Genomic DNA, 24090 nt, shown 5'->3' on the forward strand with positions numbered 1-24090 from the left:
CATTTGGAAAAATAATCAGTTCTTGCAAGGATGTAAGAATGACCAGCCGATGATTTAGGCGTGATAGGTCCAACCAGGTCGAGTCCCCAAGCTTCAAAAGGCCATGAAGCTATTGTTGGATGGAGCGGCCCTAGTGGCTGATGTATAAAATTTGCATGAAATTGACAAGCCTCACAATACTTTCCAAAGTGCATCGAATCGTGGATCATGGTAGGCCAGTAGTAACTCATTCTTTTCAACTGATATTGGAGCTTTGGACCAGACTAGTGGGCCACACAAATACCTGAATGAGCTTCCTCTAAGGCCTTTGTCGATTCCTCTTTTCCTAGGCATCGCAGCAGAAGTCCCTCATATGAGCGTCTGTAAAGTGTGTCTTTGTAATAAATAAATTGCGCAACTCTTCTACGTATTTCAGCTCTATGTCGAGGATCGGTGGGAAGTTTTCCATGCTCCAAATAGTCTATAATGGGTTGGCGCCAATCTTCTTCATCAATTGCATATACAGATATCACACCAGCTTCTTCATATTGACTTTCAATTGAAGGCACAATCCATTTTTGGCAAAGGAAAATGTTTATTGGTATATCTTCCGAGACTGTTAAAGCAGTGGCCAAATTTGCAAGTGCATCAGCTTTCTTATTTTCTGATCTCGGTATATGTTCCAATATTATGTTGTCGAATCTGTCCATCAATCTTCTAGCATAACTAAAGTAAGGCTTCAAGTCTTGATGCTTTACCTCGTACTGATAAGAGAGCTGATTTATGATTAACTTCGAATCACCGAATATTTCTATGCACTTTATCCCAAATTCTGAAGCCATTTGGAGGCCGATAATAAAGGCTTGGTACTCGGCAACGTTATTTGAACACAATTCACCGAGTGTGAAGCTATATGGCAACATATGTTTCTCAGGGGAAATGAAGACAATGCCAACACCAGCTCCACTTCTTCGTGCCGCACCATCAAAGAACATGATCCAAGGCTCCATGCTTTCAACAAACAATACTTCCTCATCAAGTAAGTCGTCACATAACTTCCAATTTGATGGAACTGGATGATCAGCCAGGAAATCTGCCAATGCTTGGCCCTTCACTACTTTTTGGGGGATATATACAATATCATATTGTTGGAGTATAATAGCCCACTTCGCGAGGCGTCCCGAGATGACTGGCCTTAATAAGATATATTTGACAGGATCAGCTTTTGCCACCAAGTGTATAGTGAAGGCTTGCATACAATGTCTTAGTTTATCTATTGCAAAGAAGAGGGCGAGACACATTTTCTCAATTGGAGAATAATTTAATTCAGCTCGTGTCAGAGTTCTACTTAGATAGTAGAGTGCACATTCCTTACCTTTATCATTTTCTTGTGCAAGTAATGCCCCGAGCGAAGTCTCTTGAGCCGCAATATATAATATTAATGGTTTTTCAGCTGCAGGCGCACTTAAGACCGGAGGGTTGAGCAGATACTTCTTTATGCTATCAAATGCATTTTGGCATGACTGGTCCCAATCAAAGACTGCATCCTTCCTCATTAGTCTCTGGAATGGTTGACATCGACCTGCAAGATTAGATATAAACCTTCTAATGTAAGCCAAACGACCTTGCAATCGTCTCAATTCGTGCAGGTTCTTCGGACTTGGCATCTTCTGGATAGCATCAATTTTTTAGTGATCAACTTCGATGTCGCGATGTCTCACTATAAATCCCAAAAATTTCCCTGAAGTTACACCAAATGCACACTTGAGAGGGTTCATTCTTAGTTGATATTTTCTGAGGCGATCAAGTACCAGCTTCAGGTCTTTCAAGTGATCGCATTTCTTCTTGGACTTGACTACGAGATCGTCAACATAACATTCAATGTGTTTATGTAGCATATCATCAAAGATCCTTTGCATAGCGCGCTGGTATGTAGCACCTGCATTTTTCAATCCGAAAGGCATTACCTTATAACAGTATATACCTTTTGGAGTTCGAAATGCTGTTTTCTCCTCGTCATCTAGAGTCATTCTAATCTGATTATATCCTGACGATCCATCCATGAAAGATAAAGCTTCATGCCCTGCATTTGCATCTATCATGATTTCCATGATAGGCAAAGGAAAGTCATCTTTTGGGCATGCGTTATTTAGGTCGCGAAAATCGACACAAACACGTTGTTGGCCATTCTTTTTCCTTACAGGAACAATATTAGCTATCCATGTTGGGTACTTGACTTCACGAATAAATCCAGCCTCAATGAGCTTATTTACCTCTTCCTCGATTTGAGAAATGAGTTCTGGTCGAAATCGTGGTTGGGCTTGCTTGACTGGCCGATGCTCTGGTTTGATCGCTAAGCGATGAACGGCCACCTTTGGATCGAGTCCAGGCATTTCCTTATATGACCATGCAAAGACATCTTTATATGCTTTGAGTAGGTTCACATACTCATTTTCATCATTGTCAGAAAGTTGGGTGCTTATGAAGGTTGGACGAGGTTCTTCTTTCGTACCAAGATTGACTTCTTTTAACTCGTCAATTGTTGATTGACCCCCACCCTCAAGCGATAACGGAGCCGCTTCGGCATCCTCTTCAAATATATCATGCTCAGATGTCTCTTCTATTGTAACATGGCAGCAACCTGCCACATCTACTTCATCTTCTGGTTCATTATCTTCAGGTCGAGTAAAAACAACATCATGTCGCTTTACTTTCAATGAACCCTCTGTATTTACTGAGACGAACATCTTTCTTTTCATTCTCGATGGAAATGCACTGCGAATTTCCTCATCTTCTGTCACTAGGCTAGATTTGTTTGAGACGAATATGAAGGCTTTCTTTTGGCCTCTTGTTACTGACACGCTTAACCTTTTGAAGGCAGATTTTCTTGTGGTCGAAGTTGGACTTATAGATTGTACTTTCTTTGCATTTGTGTTTAGCCTTTGAAAGGCAAAAAGTCGAGTGGAGTTGCAGGTTGAAACTTGATTACTGTCTTTTGTTATCGATGTACTCACCCTCTGGAAGACTGAAGGACGTATAGCAGAAAAAGCAATGCGATCAAAAACTGAACTTCTTTGACTTCTATCTTTTTTGCCCTCTTTAGAATCTTTGCTTTCTTCAACTGTAATGTGGCATGTATTAGCAACTTTTGTTTTTCCTTTACCAGTTATTCGGACTGGTTCAGAAGACTGATATCCAATTCCACCTCTGGAATTAGGTATAGAATATCCTTGTTTCTGAAGCTTCTTTTGAGTAGGGGAAAGCTCAGGCCTTTCGTCAAATATTTTCACGCTTTTAAGCTCAGTACGAGTTGTAAAGTCATAACCCGCCTTTGCCATCAACTTATATACCTTTGGGTCGAATTCCTCCACATATAAAGGTCTACTATGGAGCTTTGACCCAAGTAGCAAATCTTCATCACTGAATGATATCGACATACAACGGGAATCACACGCCTTCGTTGGTGATGTAACAGTAGTCGAGACATCATCATTTTTTAATATCTCGATGATTGTATCCTTAACTTCTCGTGATAGTGTCAACAAATCATTTATGCCTAGAGGAAGCACATCCTCTGGTCTGGGTGTCTCCTTCATTACATTTAAGGGGAAAGCGTCCTCCTCCGTCGTACTGGTAGTATGACACGAGACTATTTCCATTGGAAAGTTTTTAGGGAAGAAGTCCTTTAGAATTATCGGTCGTCGTGGTCGAGAAAGCCCCTCACTTTCTTCAATAATCGGTAGAAACTTTCTCAGGTTCTTTCTTGTGTTTTTTCTCTGAGACTTACCCTTGCTCCTGCATGTTCGGTACGAGCTGAATTCTTTTTGGGAAAAACTTTGCTTGCGCTTCTTTCGACGCGTTACCAACGTCCATCCCTCCTCAACATTATCTACTTGTTTTTCTTCTTCCTTGGGGCCATCAGCCCGGAAGTCATTATTTTGTAAATCCTCCGGTGAAGAATATATAACTACAGGTTCCAACGATCCAAATTGGATTAGACTCCCTATAGCAGACAATCTACTATCTGACTGTATGATTACTGCAGCGTGATTTGTTTGTGCCACATCATCAAGTCTAGCTCGATCTTTTTGTCTAGAGCTAACTTTAGAATCAACTCCTTCAACACAAAACATTTTTCAACGGGATGGCTAATGACCCGATGATATTTGCAATAATTGGGATCGTTTACTCTCCCCATTTCTGCAGGTCATTTACATTCGGGGAGTTGAATGAGTTGTTTTTCCAGTAGTTGGTCTAACATGTCCGGTAAGTCAGAGTCTGGAAAAGGATAAATTTTTTCTTGCCTCTCTTTCAATGTTAGACGTCTTTTTTCGCCTTCGTCTTGGCGTTTTTCCATTTTCTTTTCCTTTGAGACAAGCTTGAAAGGGGTTGTACTGACGACCATAGCCTCTTTGGTAGCACCCTTCAATACCTTCTGGGTGCTCTTCACTTCTTTCTTTTCTTTTCTAACTTCTGGGACTAAAAGATCATTGTTTCCTCTATTAGCAATACTTAGCTCCATATCATGAGCTCTGGTTGCTAACTCTTCAAAAGGTACGGGGTTTTATTCCCTGCGAGATGTACAGGAGTCCCTAATGCATTCCTTGAGTGCACATTTCAACAGCTGATAATTCAATTAATCTATCTTTGCAGTCAAGGCTTAATGCTCTCCAGCGATTAATATAGTCAATGATTGGCTCACCTTTTCGCTGCTTGGTTGCAGTTAACTCTATCATGCGAACAATATGTCGGGTGCTGTAGAAACGGTTGAGAAAGTCCCTTTCAAGCTGCTCCCAACTATCAATGGATTCAGGCTCCAAGTCGGTGTACCAGTCGAAGGCGTTTCCTTTGAGAGTTCGTACGAACTGCTTGACTAACAAATCTCCTCGTGTACTAGCAGTTTCACAAGTTTCGATGAAATGAGCAACATGTTGTTTTGGATTGCCCTTTCCATCGAACTATTGAAACTTGGGTGGTTGGTATCCATGTGGCATTCTCATATTGTCAATCCTTTTCGTATATGACTTGGAATATAAAGAGAACGTTTGAGCAGGTCCACCGTATTGAGTTTTGATGGAGTTTGCAATCATCTCTTGCAGCTGCTGGACAGACAACGATGCGATCGAGGTAGAATTTTGTGGTTGACTTTCTTGCATAATCGCCTTCCCTTTGTTAACATTTTTTATAGTGTGTGTGTGACTTGATTCAGCAGCATCACGACTTTCGATGTGATTTTTTAACAATGCGATCTCAAAATCACTTTCTTCAACCGCCTTCATGAGCATATTAACCTTCTTTTCGAGCTCTGCCATTCTGTCTTCGCTTGTATCCACATCAGTTACCATAACTGACATTATATTTGGCTGTGGCGCCTCCTCATTTGAGCGATCAGACAACGAGTTGTGTTCGTCAATCGCAGGATTCTCTTTGATTACAATTCCACCTTTTGGTGGCTTGGAGATTTGCTCTCAAATATTCTTTGCAACTTCAAAAGGAGGCATATCTTCAGATGACTGAATCTCCCTTGAGCTGCTGCGAGTGTTTGGCCGCTTGCCGATATCACTGAGAGCTTTGGAAGTGTTGCCTTGAGATGTCATGATTTTCTTTGGATGTTCTTTAAAAAGAGAAAGAGATGAAAGGTAGAGATGGTCCCACCGGGCGTGCCAAATTGTTCACACGAGATTTTAGGAGAAATTTAATTTGTGGAATCGAACTTTGTATTGATTTATGTATTGTGGATACAATCTCTAATATTTACTCCTTTGATTCTTTCTCTCGGATACAAAAAGTAAAATTTAGAACTTCGTGGTCTTCGATTTTCAAGAAGTTGTAACTACAAGTCAATTCGAGCTTCAATCTTCTAGAATTCAAGGAAAGTTTGATCTTCCAAGTCTTCGATCTTTCAGAAGGATGATTTCGAGGTTGATGATAACTTGCACGTCTTGAGAGTCTTCAGAAGTTTTTGTCTTCAATTCTTCAGAGCTTCGATTCTTCTCTTCAATCCAAAGGTCCCCAAATGAATGGTAGATGTCTTTACTTATAGAGATATTTTATGGGTTTTAGGTGGGCTTGGGCCCGTTTGCTTGTTGGGCTTGGGCTTGGACTTATCTGTCTGTTGGACTTAGGCTTGGCCCATTTGCTTATTGGGTTTGGGCTTAAGCCCACCTGGCACTCTGGGCTTGGGCCCATTTGCTTGTTAGGTTCGTGCCCGAGCCCACTTGTTTAACGGGCTTGGTCCATTATTTCTTGTCCTAATTTATATTTAGGGCTTAATTAGATCGGGTACAAGAAAACTTAATTATCCAAACCCAATCGAATTATGATTATCACAATGTTTATTGTGATGACGTGACTGAATTTAATTGGCCAAAATTTATTGCTCAACAAATATCATAACTAAAAAGATTTAATAAAACTAATTTAAAAAAAATATATATTTCATATACCGTATATATATAGAAAAAAGGTAGGAAAAAATATAAATTATAATAATTTTTACCCAAATACATCTTAAAATAACATGTTATTATAAACTACCTCTTTAGTTTACATTTCAAAAGTAGACTATAAACAAACTATTGTAATTCTCATACTATACAATCTTCCGATTTAAAGAACGATAAAATGGGACCCGAAAGTTGGGATGTAAATAGAAAATTGGAAGTATTTTCTATTTCTCTTGAAGAAAGAAAAAAAGAGAAAAAGATTTAAGTAGGAAAATTGAAAAACATAAACTCACTACGCTGCCGGCGTACTTCGTAAGTTCCCGGACGTTTCGCTCTCTTGCCTGAGGCAACTTGTTCCACAGTTCTGAAGCTAGCCTTTCCGTTCCGGCTAAACCATTCAACTCCATATTTTGAATTTTATTATTCTATTCCATCAGGAGAACGATGGTTTGAAAAATTTATTGTACTCAACAACAGCTTTTTTTGTTATTCAAAATTCAGGATCTGATATTCCTGCTACTGCAAGTAAACCATCTCAATCTCATCATTTGATGGACTTTTTCCTTCTCTCAATCTAGATATTGATTCTGCTTCGTATATTTGAGCTAGACGAGTAATTCATTGACTTTGATTCCGACGCCAGCATTGGATTTCTGAGCTGAGTATTCGTTGTTTTTTTAAAAAAAATTTTTAAACTTCAGTTGTAAGATTATCAGATCTTTGTATATTTCTTTGATTTTGTATGTTATGCGATTCAATTTAGTTCTGTTTTCTCAATCTTGTTCTATTAGTTCGTATGCTTTATTTTCTCTGCGTTCTGTCTGGGAATCGGATTTCAATCCGCGTAGTAGTTTTGTAACTTCAAGATTTTCCGAGAACTATCGGGTGCCGAATGGCTATAGCTCGGCTAGCTCGCCAAGCAAAGCGTTCGTATGGGTTTTGCGCGAAGTTGACGGCAGTGGTTATTTTAGGCCTTAGCTTTATAGTCGTTTGGTCTGTTTTTGCTTCTCCTTCCACGTCCGTGACTATTCAGAGGGAAAGTTTCGACAATATTGGCGAACCCGTAACAGGAAACACGAAAGTAAGCCATCCTAAAACTCAAAATGATAATAGGAAGAAGATAGATGAGGGCAATTTGAGCAGGAATACGAAAGATAAAGTGAAATCCGATCTAGGTGGAAGTGATACGAAAAAGGTTAACGGTTCGGATTCCAAGTCTCCCAGTAACCATAACCATGCATCTGAAAAAAAGCATGGAGCAGCAAAAGAGAAAAACGAGAAACATAAAGAAAATAAACCAGAGGTTACAAGAAAAGGGAATCAAGGATCAGAGGAATCTGAGGATGAAGATGCAGAAAAGGGAAATGAGGAGGAAGAACAGGAAGTGGTTGATGGTCAAGAAGGAGAGCTAAAGGATGATGAAGCTGAAACAGAAGGTGATCTGGGTGAGTCAGATCAGGAACCCGAGGATAGGATTGAGCCAAAAGATACAGGGAAAAAATTCAAGAGAAAAGGTCCATTGTTTGATCCAAATGCTCGTTATAGTTGGAAACTATGCCGAGCAAGAAGTAAATACAATTACATCCCTTGTATTGACATTGAATCTGGAGTGGGAAGACAACAGGGCTATCGGCATAGGGAAAGGAGTTGCCCAAAAGCACCTCCATTGTGCGTTGTGCCTCTTCCTCCCAGTGGATACAGGCCCCCCGTGCACTGGCCGGAGAGCAATTCAAAGGTATCAAAGAGTACATTTATTAGGTCTTAAATTATCACATTTTGAGGATATGCGAATTGTATATACTTGTTAATTTATAGATTCTCACTTTTGAGGACACGTGAATTATTATCACGTCCTTTCTAATGGCAATAAATTTTGCAGATACTTTACAAGAATGTGGCACATCCAAAACTTGCTGCTTTCATTAAGAAACATGATTGGTTGGTGGCAGCTGGAGAGTTCCTTACATTTCCTCAGAATCATTCTGAGCTCAACGGTGGAGTTATCCACTATCTCGAGTCCATTGAAGAGGTTAGCTTTTGACATCGTGCTTAAAAGCTGGTCCATTATTTTAATTTTCATGACCTATTGGTTTGGAAAACGCAATATAATTCCTTCCCAATTTAGTCCTGCTCTTTCATGTCTTGTTGACACTGTTGATACCACACAATAATTTTCTTTTTAATTTTGATGCTCAAGTTTCTGGTTCAAGCATATTGGTCATGTAATACTGTTAACTGATTTGTGGGTGGATATCAAGTGAAAAACATGCAATCTCTCCATAGCTTAACTGTCTTGTATGATAATGTGATGGAATGTACTTCTGTACTCTCCTTTGCTTAGTCTAATTGCAACAAAATTAGAGAAATAAGAAACAAAATCATGTTGGTATTTTGGAAGCATAAAGCAAAACTTTCCGTTTATTCATTTTCTTTTTCAGATAATCTTGAAAACCTCACGTTGCATCAGTATATTGAAGACCTCACATTTATAACTCTGGAATGAGTGTAGAATTCCTTCGTTGATTTCTTTCACTTTAAAAGTAAAGGTGTGCATTAGATTTGGTTTCTCTACTTCTCCAGGGAATTATGTTTCTATTCATGGACTGAAATTTGAATACATTTGGCAGATGGTACCCGATATTGAATGGGGCAAGAATATTCACGTGGTTCTTGAAATTGGGTGCACATATGCAAGTTTAGGGGCTTCTCTTCTAGAAAAGAATGTTATAACATTGTCATTGGGCTTGAAGGATGACCTTGTGGACTTGGCTCAAGTTGCACTTGAGCGAGGGTTTCCAACTGTGGTTAGCCCTTTTGGGAATAGAAGACTTCCTTTTCCTAGTGGTGTTTTTGATGCCATTCATTGTGGGGGATGCAGTAGAAGTTGGCATTCCAAAGGTTTGAGCACCTTACCTTGTCTTCTTGAAATTTATTCTCAATCGAGTAAAGGCCTTATCTAATAAATGGTCTTATTTTTTTTCTCTTTCTCTAGATGGGAAGCTTCTCCTAGAAATGAATAGAATTTTAAGGCCTGGAGGATACTTCATCTTGTCCAGTAAACATGACAACATTGAAGAAGAAGAAGGTTTGGCATGTTTTTCAAGTTTTTACTTCATTTGCGTTAGAATTTATCCCAATTCATTTGGCCTAATTCTCAAATTAGGAGTTCGTGCACTTCTGTACTAAAATTACAAGATTTACTAATAATTCAAATGTCAATATTTGTGGAGAAAATGGCATACAGTAGATGTTCAATTCTGAGATGTATATTTGTGAAACGTTGCCTTAACGGAATAATGAGACTTCTTGCTTGCTACTCTTCTTTTGTTGAGTATTAGATATGTAACATTGTTCTTCCTTGGCTCTCATATATTGCTTGCTTGTAAATTCTCTTTCAGCAATGAGTTCATTGACGGCTTCAATTTGTTGGAACATTCTGGCGCATAAAACTGATGAAGTCAGTGAAGTGGGTGTTAAGATATATCAGAAACCTGAATCAAACGATATATTTGAGCTGAGGAGAAGGAAAAATCCACCTCTCTGCAAGGAAAACGAAAACCCTGATGCTGCCTGGTAATTCTTTTGCAATGAACATGCTCTAGAAAGATTTGATATTCTTACTAGGTGCTGTAAACTTTTTTGTCCAAAAGTTCGTATTTGGTCTCAAATAATTGAAGAAAACTAGATCAGAAGAGGAATAAATCAAGAGAAGGATCAGGGCCATTGCACTGAGAAACATTTGAAGCAAAGCAACCCACATTGCAATTTCAATATTCTTCAATGATCTTGATTGCTTTTCCAAAATTGCCCAACTCACATTTTGAAATTCGAATCTGCACATGATAATAATCACGAGGAAAGAAATTCTGGAGAAAATTGTAAAAACTATCCCTGAAGTATGGTGGTATATTGGTAGTTGCAATTATTAAAGTGTTAAATTGAGCTCTCGAACTTACGTAGCTGTAGAAATTATAACAACCGTATAAGTTTGAGAGCTTAATTTTTATCATTTGTAATTGTGGGTCCAATTTTTATAACTATGGTAGGTTTGAGGATCCAATTTTAACACTTATAAATTTAAGGGTTCAATTTTTATTCTGAAGTTTAAGGGTGTTACTGCAATTACCACTATACTTGAGGGGTTTTTGCAATTTGTTTAAAATTCTACAACTAATTACCATGTTCAAAACGTAGTCTATACTTATACGAATTTGAAGTTATTTACTCGTACTTGAGTACCATCTTCATTTTCTGCTTTGATACGTGGACCTTTTCATTTTTGCATGATAATTTCTGTTTAAACAGGTACGTGCCTATGACAACCTGCTTACACACCGTTCCAACTTCTATTGAACAGCGTGGAGCAGAATGGCCTGAAGAATGGCCGAAGAGACTTGAATCTTTCCCTGAGTGGTTGAGCAATGACAAAGAGAAGTTAATCGCAGATACCAATCACTGGAAAGCAATTGTTGAGAAGTCATATCTCACTGGAATAGGTATTGACTGGTCGAGTGTTCGAAATGTGATGGACATGAAAGCCATTTATGGGGGGTACGATATCATCAAATTGCTTAATATGATGGACTTACCTTTCAATACTATTTTGCTTGATATAGAACTTATAAGTCAACTGGTAAATCAAGATTTAGCAGCGTCAATTTTATGCTTTGTTTAGGATTTAAGTCTTCTTCCCATTTCTTTCTTTGTACTAAAAACACAGAGAACGAAATTAGAAAAGTATATATTCGTAAATTCTGGCATGCTTTTCCAGGTTTGCTGCTGCTGTCTCGCAGCAGAAGGTTTGGGTAATGAATGTGATCCCGGTCCATGCACCAGATACACTTCCGATAATCTTCGAACGTGGTCTGGTTGGTGTCTACCATGACTGGTGTGAGTCTTTTGGTACTTATCCACGATCATACGACCTTCTGCATGCCGATCATTTGTTCTCAAGGCTGAAGAACAGGTGAGAGAAGGTTCAACATCTTTGTTTTTGTTCCATGCTTTCTAGTAACAACTTTTGTACCTTCAAATAATATAAAACGCTTGTGTTAACACCAAATTGATCGACAATGTAGGTGCAAGGAGCCTGTAGCAATCGTGGTTGAGATGGATCGTATATTACGACCCGGAGGTTGGGCAATTATACGTGAAAAAGTGATAATTATGAATCCATTGGAAGAGATACTCAAGAGTCTACAATGGGAGATTCGGATGAGTTATTCTCATGGAGATGAGGGAATCCTATGTGCACGGAAGACCATATGGCGGCCTTAAAACAAATTTCCAAGTGAAACCTTTTTGTTCTAATAGTTGTCTCAAAAATGAACCAAATTCCAAGCTCATTTATTACAAATTGCAGAAGGTGAAGGCAGAATATTTGCAAGCAAAAGAGATTCTCATTCTGGTTCCTCTTCCTTTCTTCTATTTGAATTTGTATCATTTGCTACTAACTGGGAAATTGATTTTTCCCCCCCTTAAATTGTTGGGATTGAGTTGAATTTGTAAAGGGTTGGAGAAGGGGAAATTTTTTATTTTTTATTTTATTTTATTTTTTCACCTTTCATTCTCTAGAAGAACTAATGTATTGTATATCATTTCATAATCTTGTGTCGTGTTATTATAAACAGATTTATTGATAAACTCATATTAAACAGAAAGAAGGCCAAAAAATCTTCAATTCTCAAGATTATAGTGCACTAAAAAAATGCAAGTCTCTAATATTAGATTTAGTTGTTACGGATAATATTGCGAGGAAAAATTATTAAAAATAGAATATTTGACAACATATGACTTGTTTTTTTATTGGTGGTGTAAATAATTTATTTTATTTATTTTATTTTTGAAAAAAATTCTTTTATTTTTTTGCAAATTATAAATATTTTAAAAAATTTTGATATATAAAATAGGAAATATATATTAAATATAGAGAAAAAGAAAACAAATATTGTAAATTTTCAAATATTTGGACAATCATGTTTAAAAGGTTTAAAGCAAAAGAAATGAAGGAAAATGTTTGGTTGTGTAAAGCTAAGAGTGGGGCAGTGTGCTTGTGGGCGTCCTTTTCAGGGACACCGCCCTCGTGAATGCAAACTCCCAACCTTTGTCAATTAGATAACCTCATCTATGCATCCGCCCCCCTCTTCATAACTACTATTATTTCAAGGATGATGATTTTCTTTTTTTCTCTTCTTTAAATTAATCCTACAAATTCCATTTTCATTAACTGAGTTTTAAGTTTTGTCCCCTACGAGCTTTTAGAACTAAGGCCAATTTGATTTTTAAAACTATTTTAGTTTTTAAAAGTTTGTTATTGTTTTTGAAATTTGGCTCTTGTATTTAAAAATAATGCTTCCCATTGTAGGAGAAAATAAAAGTTTTGAATTTCTAAAGATGACACTTTGATCTTTGAATTTTGGAAAAATTACCCTTTTTAGTCCTTAAATTTTTAAGAATGTATTTAGTCCTTAAAAAAATAATTTAAAGGATGATATGGTCTTTAAAAATTCCTCTTCTTATTTAAAATATCATATAATTATTTATGTTAAAAATATAAAATTATTTTAGAGATCTTTTAAACCTAGTTTTAAAAAGTCCAAGGCTTGAGAAGATATGTCTTGAAAATTTGAAAATCAAATGAGTTTCAGATTGAAAAGGTAAATTTTCCCGAGAAGAAAAATTATTCCATAAAATATACGTGTCACATAATCCTACAATATTTCCGATCTGCCCATTACCAATAACTTTTCTAACTTTTCCTACAAAGACAAATCTCCATCCTTTCTTATTTGAGATTCAAAAAGATCATAACAAGAAGAGGTACCTGTGAATGAATGGCCATTGTTTCCTGAGAACACGAACCCCCTCCTCCTTCAAGCTCTTTATGTTTGCACATTATGAGCCACAAGCTTTGATCCAACGAGCATTTTCAGCCTTGTGCATCGACAGCGATTTGAACAAAAGCCACTGTGTGTAAAAGATTGGATTGTTTGGGGTGTGATAGCAATGGATAGAAGAGTTCAGATTCAGCTTCTGGACGCCAAGTTTCCCAGGTACGTTTGATTTTCGGTAGAATTTTTTTTTACAGACGCCCCTTTCGCGGGCGCGTTCACGTCTATGGGAGGCTGGTTATTAGCCGTTAAGGCGCCATTAAAATGTCATCTGTACAAAAAATTTTGATTTCCTTTTTTTTAACTTGAGATTTATGGCCAGCAGTAGATTTCTCCAGGTCTAACTTTCTTTTATTACTTTAACAGATTTCACTGGTTTTCCAGTTGCAACCAGCATAACTTTTCAGATGATGCATTAATGATCACTTTAATCTAAATCAGTTCTTGAGAGGTAGCTGAACAATCAAGCTCCTCTCCTATGAATCATGGAACATTATTATGAAACTCAAGCAAATGGAGAAGCATCTGGTCATGATTTCCAAAACTGTGGATACTCTTCTTATTCATTATCTAACATTCACATGTCATCACCCTCGTTTGATTTAAGAGTCTTCTACATTAGGTTCAGTAACTTCCAAGTCGATGATTTGACCCCCGAGTTTCTCACTTTGAACCACTTCCCTCTAATGCCGAACACCCATTTGGATGTTAATGGTGTTAGAAGCAGCAATTACTCTGAAGGCTTTTCTTCAGTTCTCAAGAGAGACAGAGTCCACAAGAACTCGGAAGAAGCAACATTTGTGAGCACTCATACCATTAGGTTAAAGAGGGGTTTGAAGTTTGAGGTTTTCAATGGAGATTATCAAATTCTATCTGGGGAATTGTCTCATAAGGGGTGCATTGGAGACTCGAAGAGCAATTCTAAGAAAAGATGGAGCATGAACTGTGAATCTGGTTTTGTTTCCGATGCTGTGTTTTTGAAGGGAAAGCTCATTCCAGGACAGGCATTGATTAGTCCAACAATTGAGGTATACATTGCTGGTAGTTTTTCTGGAAACCCTATCGTCTTAACGAAAACTCTGCAACTCAACTTTTGGAAGAAGCACAGTTATAAACGGATGTTGGATTCAATACCAGAGCATGATACTACTGAATGCGACGAAGATTCATATCCTGTATATGATCCACAAGTAAGCTTCTTGATAGCTTCTGAATCTTTCTTCTTTCTACTCCTAATTCGTCAAGAAAATTCTGCTAGTCCATTGTAGCCTCAAAATATGTTTATCCACATGTGTTTCCTGCACTGCAACCTACTTTTTTTAGATCTAAAAAGTTATTGTTTTGTTGCTTGGACGGATCTGAGAACATAAGATCTTATCCAGGACACATGAATCGATGAAACAAGTATGGGTATAGCAAGGTGCTAAATGCTGGGATGGTTGGTACACATTCCATCACCATTACCTTGGCCTTTAGTTGCGCCCATCCTTTTAAGATTCCTATAATAATAATCAATCAGAACCAGGCCATATGACAAAACATGGCCTCCCCCTCTCCTAAGACATGTTGAGGATGGTTTAAATTGGGGTCCCCTCCACTCTCCCTAGAGTTTCCTGAGAACCGTCCTCTTTTGACTTGTGCATTCGCCTTGCATCCTATCTGCTTGATACTTTCGTGTCATCTCTCAAAATGTAGCATAATTGAACATGATCAATCTTACTATACAAATCAAATCAAGGTCAAACTAAAACTAATAAGGAAACTAGGTTGTTCTTTTCCATTGTCTTCTCAATACGTTGATCTCTGTTCTGCCTAGACTGCTAAAGCCAGCTCTTTATAACATCGTCTACTCTATCTTTATGCAGGTATCAAAGTACAGAAATTACAGAGAAGAAAATGAAGATGACTATGGCAACATGTACTGGAGAACCAACTACATGGAAAGAGAAGATGGCGAACTATCCTGGTTCAACTCAGGTGTGAGAGTTGGAGTAGGAATTGGACTTGGTATTTGCTTGGGAATTGGTGTGGGAGTTGGCTTGCTCGTGCGTACTTACCAGGCAACTAGTCGAACCCTGAGAAGGCAGCTTATGTGACATGATTTCTTCTACAATATTTCAATTGATTCACTTGTCCTTGACCTTGAGATTCAGAAAGTAGGCAAAAATGGTTTGTCAATAATATGCATCTCTAACAGCAGTGAAACCTTGTGAAGATAACATTGTGTCCTAGCATGTTTATTTCAAACCATGTGTATAGAAGCTCGGCTAATATCATTTCTTTATCAAATGACTAGATCACTCTTGGCTTCTTGTGAATAATCTGTTATTGAGATGTAACAGAAATGAAGATTATTTTTTGGATAGTTGGATCTCTATAAGTTGATCAAATTGATCAATCCTTTTACAGAATAATTCAGAGTCTCCTAACCACAGTTACAATTACCAATTAGAACAGAATCTCTCCATCATCTGTAATTACGCAAGATTAGTGAAATTAAGGGCTTACATCAAACCTTTTTGCTGTATATCTTCTGTAGACCATGAAAAGTTCATAAATGAAACACATTTTCAGGGTGTCAGCCGCAAATTCAAGTGGCAATCCCTGTAACTGAAATGTTGCTAAAAAGTACACTCATTCTGGAGCCACCACTGCACTCGAGTAGCCATTGACAGTATGGTGTTGCTTTTCATCCTGTTCCCAGAAGGCAGCACATTTAATATCATCTTGAATCATTAATGTAGAGAACTCCTCGTGAACATATTCCAGTTGGGCTTTTCCTCCAAACTCTGATGGAAGATTCTCCTCATCAAAATATGACTTCATGAGTTCCACACTCTCTTGCTTCTTAGGATAAACAAATCTCACTTTCTGAAATGTCTTCGGATCTAAAAGGTACTTGACTACCTACAAGTAATAGACAAAATAACACCATAATGTCATTGTTTTTATTGGTAGCTATTACCAAAAGGATGGAAGAGATATTGCAAGCATATACCATACCTTCCAGAATGCTTCAAATATCCTTGGGGGGTTATAGAGAAACGCTAGGGCTAATCTCTCTGGATAGTGATTCTGCAAGATGTTGACAGTCTCCCGTGCGGATTTGATTGGCACACTGGTGCTAAGAGACCAACCATTAAAATCAATCAGCCATGACATCTGCTCCTGACCTTCAGGAAGGTTAAGAAGAGCATTCTCCATAAGATAGACCAAATGCCGAATCTGATTCTCTAATGACGTCGTGTTCTGTAAAATAGTAAGAAAAAGTATTGGGCTTCTAACTCCAATTATGGCCGCAATTGCAAAGACCGAGGGTGCAAAACTTACACAAATAAAATACCTGCTTTCCTGGCTTCATTATAAGAACAGTTCTTCCTTCTCGATCGTGAAAACTTGCTCGATAAAGTTTTCCGGTCTCACTTTCAAATGCTATTTCAGGCTAAAATGAAGACAAACTAAATGATTAGTTTTAGAGCCAACATAAAACTCCACCACTACTACTATTCCACTCTTCATGACTTCACCTTGAGTTTCATTAGCATCAAGCTTTATGAAACTACAAGTGCCAACATGAGCCTATTTCAACTAGCATCTATTTTTTCCCATAGACAAGAGGTTTTGAGTTCAAATCTTCCAACACATGTTGTACTTAAAAAGCTCTTTTCAAAAAAGAAAAAGAAAAAAGAAACTACTACAAGCTTACCCAACGAATTTCTTCAGGCTTATAAATAGATCTCCATTTGAATGTCTCTTCCAGCATTTTCTTCGCTTTGTCTACATTCCAATTCCTGGCCACTAGATATCTTTTCAAACACGCATCACTGCAATATATCGCATTGCGCCCAACTAAGGGTCCTAACTTAGCCTTTAGCTCATTGACCTGCAAAAGCGTAAAATCTTATTATCCATGATTTCCAATCATCTTAAAACCTGTTGTAAAACACATGAATCATGATTCCAAAAAATCTTTAAGATGGTTTAGATCCAATCAGACTCATTCAAGTTACAAGTTTATAACTATTTGATCTGGAAACTAACAGAGAAGCCTACATACGTATTTTTTTTTATCATCAACTCAATTGGATTCATACCTTCGATGTGATCTGTTCTGGATTGTTCTCTTCCTCGTGATGAGAAGTAGACCGTCGGCCAAACATTATAGCTGCGCGATCACGAACCTGTTACACTCTAACTAACATAAATTCTTTGCTTCCTCGTAAAAAAGAATAGCCTAAAGTTTGATATGAACTTCTGGAAGATGGAGCCAGAGTCTTCACTAGCAAAAACGTTGGTAATTTGCCGACAGAAGACTTCCAAAGCAGTAGAAAGGAATTACCACCAAAATCGCCAGCAAATTCCAAATAATTAGGCTTAACTGAAAGGTAAGCAAATTTTCAACATCAAAAGTTAAATGCAACAATCAAACAGTGATGAATCTCAGATGTTGATCAATTAGAGAACATGGCACTAGAAGATCAAAATTAAAATTTTAAAACAAATAATCTCAAGCAAGATTCTTATACAAGTCAATGTACAGAATCAAAATCTAGCTCGTCTTCTGTTACACAACACCCCATATTACCCTACATTACCTATGGCGTGGCATGCAATGTTTTAAAAAGCTATTGAGGCTTATGTCTTGAGGTTCGCAAGGCTCCAAGTGTTAGCTTCAAGACTTACTCCTTTCTTGAACCATAAGAGGCTTACGCCTTTGGGAAAACACACTAAGGCTTAAATCTCTATGCCTCACCTAGTGACTAGAAATAATCGTGATTTGTCTAATTCTTCAAAAATATTAAGGTTTGAGCTGTGACAATTTGAACTAGGACTATTTTTACTCTTGTGAACTTAAAAATGTAGAAAGCAAACATATATGGTATAATTCAACCCTGTACTAATAATAGCAGTATTAATGACGATGAAGATGTCCTTTTAGAATTTTTCATTAAGTGAAAATTGTGGGTGTGAACTTTCTTTTTACACTTTTATATGGCTATCATGTTTAGAAATACTGATCATACCAATTTAGGTTTTGAAAAATGTATTTAAGTAATTATTTGAGGCTTAGGCCTCGCCTCTTTGGAGAGGAAAAGCCTCAAAGGCCGCCTTTTGCCTTTTAAAACATTGGTGGCATGTCAATATTAGATTTCAGCTAAACCATGAAACGCATTGTCAATCTCAAACTAGCATATTTTAAAACAAATGGCTTGGGAAACTTTTAATTGTAAACACTGTTAAAAATAAACTTAACAAAATGAAAGTCCATTAAAATTTCAGTAGAGTTTCCTCTAAAAATTGAATAAACCACACCGGAAAAGAAACAAACTTTCAAATATTTTGTTTCAAACTCAAAACTCCACCATAAATGAATGAGTTGTGTACCACTTGAAAACATAAACGTAAACTGGCAAAAACTATCACCAAATCTATACCAAAATCTCTATCATACTAGCGTAGAATAGTCTCAATATGCACAATAGAGCAATCTATCATACTATGCATGAAGTAAAACTCTATACACATGGCAGAACAAAACTTTGCCGTAAATGCCCACGAAACATTCCCCTGCGTCCCCTGCCTAGGCACACTAGTATAAACTGTAGAAACACATTCACATGGCATACAAGTAATCACCACAAGGTACATCAATCTAGTGGGTCAAAACCACTTTTCACTCCAAATACATAAATCTCATCAATTCTGAAAATTTTGAATTATCATGATTCTTAAAGCATTATAAACCATACTTTCTCATCAATCTCAAATCGTATTGGAAATCATACTTTCTTGAAACCTTATTTTGCAACTTAATTATGTTTCTAGTAAACGTAAAACCCTTCTAAAAGTCAGAGAAACTTGATTTCTTGTCAAATAACTTTGAACTTTTGCCAAATGACTAGAATCAATAGATTACAAGAATTTACCTTCCATAATCTCCAATAATACAAGTAAGTCGTTATATCTATAATCACACTTAAACATACATCTCTTAACAAATAAAAAAGAAACAAAAAACACTTAAACACACATCCCTTGAAATTTAATTATTCTAAACCAAGAAGCATAAATGCATGAGTCTCTTTCCAGTCGTAAACAATTGCAGAATGAGTGGTTCAGTTTCTTGAAATCTTGAATACCCAAATCGATGGTATGAACATAAATCATAATCAATTTCCAAAATCAAAAACCATAATTTGCAAAAATAGGAAAATTATTTGCATAATAATCACTCACAATTATGCCGGCGATAACTCCTCGGGTGAAAAGGGATTCAAATTTCAGTCCAACCTGAAATTCCAATAAATAGATCAATAACCATTGACCAACCATGAACTTATATGAATTCTAAACTCAAACTCATTCCTCATGACTTAGCTCCATTCTTTCTCTAGTAACTTCTGTAGACCTTTATTTTTATTTTGTTTATAAAGATTATTTATTCCCTCATAAAGCTAGAATTTCCTCCCCATTTGATACATTTCCGTTTCTTCCCTTCCATGCTATGATTATATATTTTTTCCCTTTATTTTCATCACTTCTCTCCCTCTTAAATGAAAAGTTGTACTATCTAAAATATCAAATCCATTGTATAAAAACTACTATTATTATATTCATCATCTTCTTCTTCCTCTTTTTTTTTTTCCTTCTATCTTCAACAAAAAAAAATTTCATTCTTCTTCCTCTTTACTTCTTTCACTCCAACACTCCTCTTATTTATAAGTATTGTCATATAAACTCCAAGAAGGAACGTAGTGGAAAAGCACAAGAAATTAAAACACATTCTCTTGTTTCCTCAACACTCACATTTTTCTTCATTTAATTAATTCCCCCTTTTTATTCCCACTTTTTTTTCACCCTCAAAAGTGGGTTACCACTTTCCTTTTCTTCTTGTCCTTTTGAGCTAATCTCAATCAAAATACTCACAAGATTAATAAAAATTTCTTGCATCAAAGAAATTGTTTGGACATAAAGGAAGAAATATCAATAAATTGATCAAAAGAAAGAAAACCCATAAATCTACCAGCCAAGATCTCCATTTTCCAAGGTTCACCTTATAAGAAAAATGGCTTACCAAGTTGGATCCCTCTCTAAAAGCTGCTTCAAACAGATTCCGGCGTTAGTTTTCACTTTTCCAACCGATTTTCAGCAACGGGTGGTTGACTTTCGTTCTCCTACCCCCTTCTTCTTTCGAGCTTCTTCCTCTCTTTCTTCTTGCTTGCTTTGTTCTTTTTCTCTTCTTTTTTGTTTTGTTTAGACGTTAGATGCTTTTTTTCTTCTTTTAAGATTTATTTTGCTCCAACTTATTATGTGGATTCCAAGAAGCTACCTTTCTCTCTACTAAATATTTACCAACGTTTCTCTTAAATAAAATTTACTCTACCAACTCCTACATCCTTGATTGTCACGTACCAGCGCCTACTATAATTAATTTCATTGCTTTTCTCCTATTTGGCTTCAATCAAGTTGAGTCTATTATAAATTTGAGAGTGAGAGTCATATTTAGGTACAGTCTTAGTTGTAGTCTTAGTTGTAGTTGTATCCACATGACATGCTTTTTTATATAAATATACAAATAAAAGACCATCTAATAGTTTTTAATTGGATACTCCAAAATAAAATAAAAGAAATATATTTTAAAAATAACTTCTATCTCAAATATAAATCTGATTGCTAGAAATTTGGAAGCAGGTCTTCTATATTTTTCTCTACTTGCTTCTTTCTAAAAGTTGTTGCATGATTAATTATACAATACAAATATTTAGTTCAATTGATACATGTAGGTCGAAAGTAGTGATTCAAATTCCCTCAGTTAACATTTCTCCAAAGTTGAAAAGAAGATGTGACGTTTTAGAAATGGTGTGTCACTGTTATGGCTCATTTTGTTTTGGCACACAATGTAGAGCAAGTGTTTGATATTTTTCTTGGTTTTCCTTTTCCCCATCCCAATTGCATGCTTGAAAAGGAAAAAAGTGGAATTAATCGATGGTCAAGTACGCACCACGTGCCACGCTCTTGAACCAAAGTCCATAAGAGAAAAACAAGTGTGGGTGTTGTTTTGTATCTGTCCTTTGTCCCATTTCTATGTCAATAAAATATATATTTCTTCATTTACAATTACTATAGCTTCTAAAATTTATATATATATATATATATATATATATATATATATATATATATATATATATTTGTTCCATTTCGTTGTATTCACATCATCCGCGTTTCAATCTTCTACTAATTCTGGTGTTAAAAAAATATTTTAATTTTATAATTATTAATATAGTCTTAAATATACCAATTAAGTTTAAAATATTAATATATAATAATATTTTGTATAAATTATATAATGATAGAAGTCTATTGACAATTAATAATAGATCATGTTCTAAATACTTAGATAATATTTAAATATTAATATATACTTAATTATTCATAAAATTATTATTCGTTATAATTTACTTTATAATTTAATATTGTTTTAAAATTATAGATATTAATTTTATAATTATTATAGCATTTATCAATTATATCATTAAAGCCTTGTTCAGTGAAGTTATTTAATGTTTGTTGACTTACTTATAATAAATAAAAGTTACATTTATAGTTTCTAAATTTTAATATATGTATTTAGGATAAATAATTTTATTTCTCACGTTATAAGAATAGATTTATTTGATTTTCAAGTTTTCAAAATATATAATTTTAGTTCTCATACTTTAAAAATAGGTTTAAAAGATCACTTTATACTTTCATTTTGAGGTATTTTTAAAAATTAAAAAAACTAATTACAATTTATAGAAAAAACATTAGTAAATAAAATTGGTTACAGTTAGATTTTTCTATCAAGTTTAAATAGTTTGTCAAATTTTCTTTTGTTGACAATTTTTCTTTTATTTCCAATAATTATATGATATTTAAAATTTAAAAAATAACGACTAAAAATCATATTTTCTCTAAAGCTTTTTTTCTCTAATTTTAAACATCATGTAATTATATTTTAAAAAATATATAATATTTTTAGAATTTTATACACCTATTTTTTGAAATTCAGGAACTAAAAAATATACTTTGAAAATTCGAAGACCAAATGAATTTATTTTTATAAACTTGAAACTAAAAATATTCATTTTTAAAATTTAAAGACTTATCATGGAACAACTTGGAGTCTAAAAAAAATAGTTTTTTTTTCATCTTTTTTACCATTATATATATTCATTTTACCTTTATATTTTAATTGTAGCATTTTGTCAAAAGGTCAATAATGCCTTCATCATTCAAGATGTAAATGTTTTGTAGACTTTTCCGTAGGAATATTTTGTTTTTTTTTTTAAATTTAAAAAAAAAAAACAAATATTACAGTTAGATTTTAAAATGCATTTGCAAATTAATGCATTGACAATCAATGCACTTAATTGCAACTTTATTTGGAATGTACTGCATGCATCTAAAATTATACCATAATATTATGTAAAGTTCTTTTTTTTCATTGTAATTATTGAAAAAGGTCTGTAAAGTTTTTTTTAATTAGTGTTGTTTTAATAAATAATGTCAAAAATAGGGTAAAAAGAAGACTAATTGTGAAGTCGTGATGAGATTTTTAGAAAACATACAATAGGTCATGATCAACTAGAATGAATTGTGGATCCAATACACAATTTATAACCCCATAATTGTTGAGTTCATGGTCATTTGCCATGTATTTGCTACCTTGTAGAAGACCTAATCCAACCTTTCCCTTAAATCTAGTCGGTCTGTCACTCCAATCCTCCTCTCTCTTAAGGTGATCTTGTCTAACTGTAGTTATCGTAGAGTGTTTATTGTCGTTTGTTCTTTATTTTCCATAAGTTTCTAAATTTGGATATAGTTCTTTTTTTCTTTTTCTTTTTTTTGTATGGATGAATATATCTAGATCTAGAGTGTTGTTTGTCGTGATAGTAAATTATTTTGTGTGATATTTTTTAATTGATAGGTTTTTGAATTGTTGTTTGTATCGCTTTATTAATTTTTGAACTGTTGTTTGAATTTTGATTTTGTGTTGCATTTATTTATTCACTTTTATGATTTATATTTGAATTTGGACTTTTTTTAATTTGATTTTGACCTTTGAAAATTACAGATTGGATTTGAATTGATAATTAACTGTAACGACCCAACTCTTTATACTAAGCTGAGGTCGTTACTAAAAAGAAACAATGACAAGAGACACTTTTTTGAAACGAGGGAAGAATAAATTTTCATTAAAAATGGAATATTAAAACACTGAAACATAAACGCGGAAGCAAAACTGAGTCTCCATATGGCATGTCACGGATCCTTCTCTGTCGCTCGCCAGCTTTCCTCTACCTTTACCTTCGCCTGAAATGTTAAACATAGAAAGAGTGAGTATAAACATATACTCAGTAAGGGACCTACTACTAGTCCCGCTAGGTGTCTGTTAACTTCCCATTAGAGTCCTGAAAATGGTACCCAATCTCTGGCACGTTCCCGAACACGTGCAACATGCGCTCCCGTAGGAACGAAAATCTGGTCTTCGGTGTCCCGGGGGAGCACCTAGGACATGCTGGTCTGTAGTGAACCCGGGGGTAACACTAAGACAATCGGGATGCGAGGACCCCGTCGAATCACTCGAATCATATCTATATACATGCTAGACTAGCGTCCCGTCGGACCACACAGTCCTAAATAGGTGGTGATCCCGAAGGACACCCATGCAGGTACGACTCTAATAGACAAAGTTAACAGAACACCCTATCCATAGCATGTAGCATAACATA

General features: G+C 35.6%; 4 protein-coding genes across 8 annotated transcripts; 2 read left to right on the top strand and 2 right to left on the bottom strand.

The window, feature by feature from the left end:
• Window positions 1–263: 263 nt before the first annotated feature.
• On the bottom strand, window positions 264–1646 carry LOC107990608 (uncharacterized). The gene has a single exon (XM_017044169.2). The coding sequence runs from the start codon at window positions 1644–1646 to the stop codon at window positions 264–266; it is 1383 nt and encodes a 460-aa protein (XP_016899658.2).
• Window positions 1647–6640: 4994 nt separating this feature from the next.
• On the top strand, window positions 6641–12112 carry LOC103503950 (probable methyltransferase PMT28). Of its 2 annotated transcripts, XM_008468346.3 has the most exons (8): window positions 6641–8160; window positions 8305–8454; window positions 9053–9323; window positions 9418–9510; window positions 9824–9998; window positions 10731–10976; window positions 11197–11391; window positions 11504–12112. In XM_008468346.3, exons 1-8 carry the CDS (start codon window positions 7318–7320, stop codon window positions 11700–11702), a joined length of 2172 nt encoding a protein of 723 aa, XP_008466568.1. In that variant the 5' UTR covers window positions 6641–7317; the 3' UTR covers window positions 11703–12112. The 2 variants fall into 2 exon arrangements, with proteins under 2 accessions (XP_008466568.1, XP_008466569.1); XM_008468347.3 differs by lacking the exon at window positions 11504–12112 and having other exon boundaries at window positions 10731–10921; window positions 11197–11385.
• Window positions 12113–12590: 478 nt separating this feature from the next.
• Window positions 12591–15636, top strand: LOC103503952 (uncharacterized protein At1g01500-like). Its single transcript, XM_008468353.3, has 3 exons — window positions 12591–13477; window positions 13682–14505; window positions 15181–15636. Exons 2-3 carry the CDS (start codon window positions 13801–13803, stop codon window positions 15409–15411), a joined length of 936 nt encoding a protein of 311 aa, XP_008466575.1. The 5' UTR covers window positions 12591–13477; window positions 13682–13800; the 3' UTR covers window positions 15412–15636.
• LOC103503951 (CRAL-TRIO domain-containing protein C23B6.04c) lies at window positions 15624–20839 on the bottom strand. 4 transcript variants are annotated; one of them, XM_008468350.3, is made up of 7 exons: window positions 20391–20839; window positions 19553–19606; window positions 17410–17496; window positions 17022–17198; window positions 16659–16757; window positions 16319–16564; window positions 15624–16222 (listed from the first exon to the last, which is right to left on the bottom strand). In XM_008468350.3, the coding sequence occupies exons 3-7, from the start codon at window positions 17473–17475 to the stop codon at window positions 15950–15952; spliced, it is 861 nt and encodes a 286-aa protein (XP_008466572.1). In that variant the 5' UTR covers window positions 17476–17496; window positions 19553–19606; window positions 20391–20839; the 3' UTR covers window positions 15624–15949. The 4 variants fall into 4 exon arrangements, with proteins under 4 accessions (XP_008466572.1, XP_008466573.1, XP_008466571.1 ...); XM_008468351.3 differs by having other exon boundaries at window positions 17410–17480; window positions 20391–20784; XM_008468349.3 differs by having other exon boundaries at window positions 17410–17628; window positions 20391–20781.
• Between the last annotated feature and the right edge of the window lie 3251 nt (window positions 20840–24090).

The sequence above is a fragment of the Cucumis melo genome, chromosome 4, assembly GCF_025177605.1.
Source record: "Cucumis melo cultivar AY chromosome 4, USDA_Cmelo_AY_1.0, whole genome shotgun sequence".
Taxonomy (NCBI): domain Eukaryota; kingdom Viridiplantae; phylum Streptophyta; class Magnoliopsida; order Cucurbitales; family Cucurbitaceae; genus Cucumis; species Cucumis melo.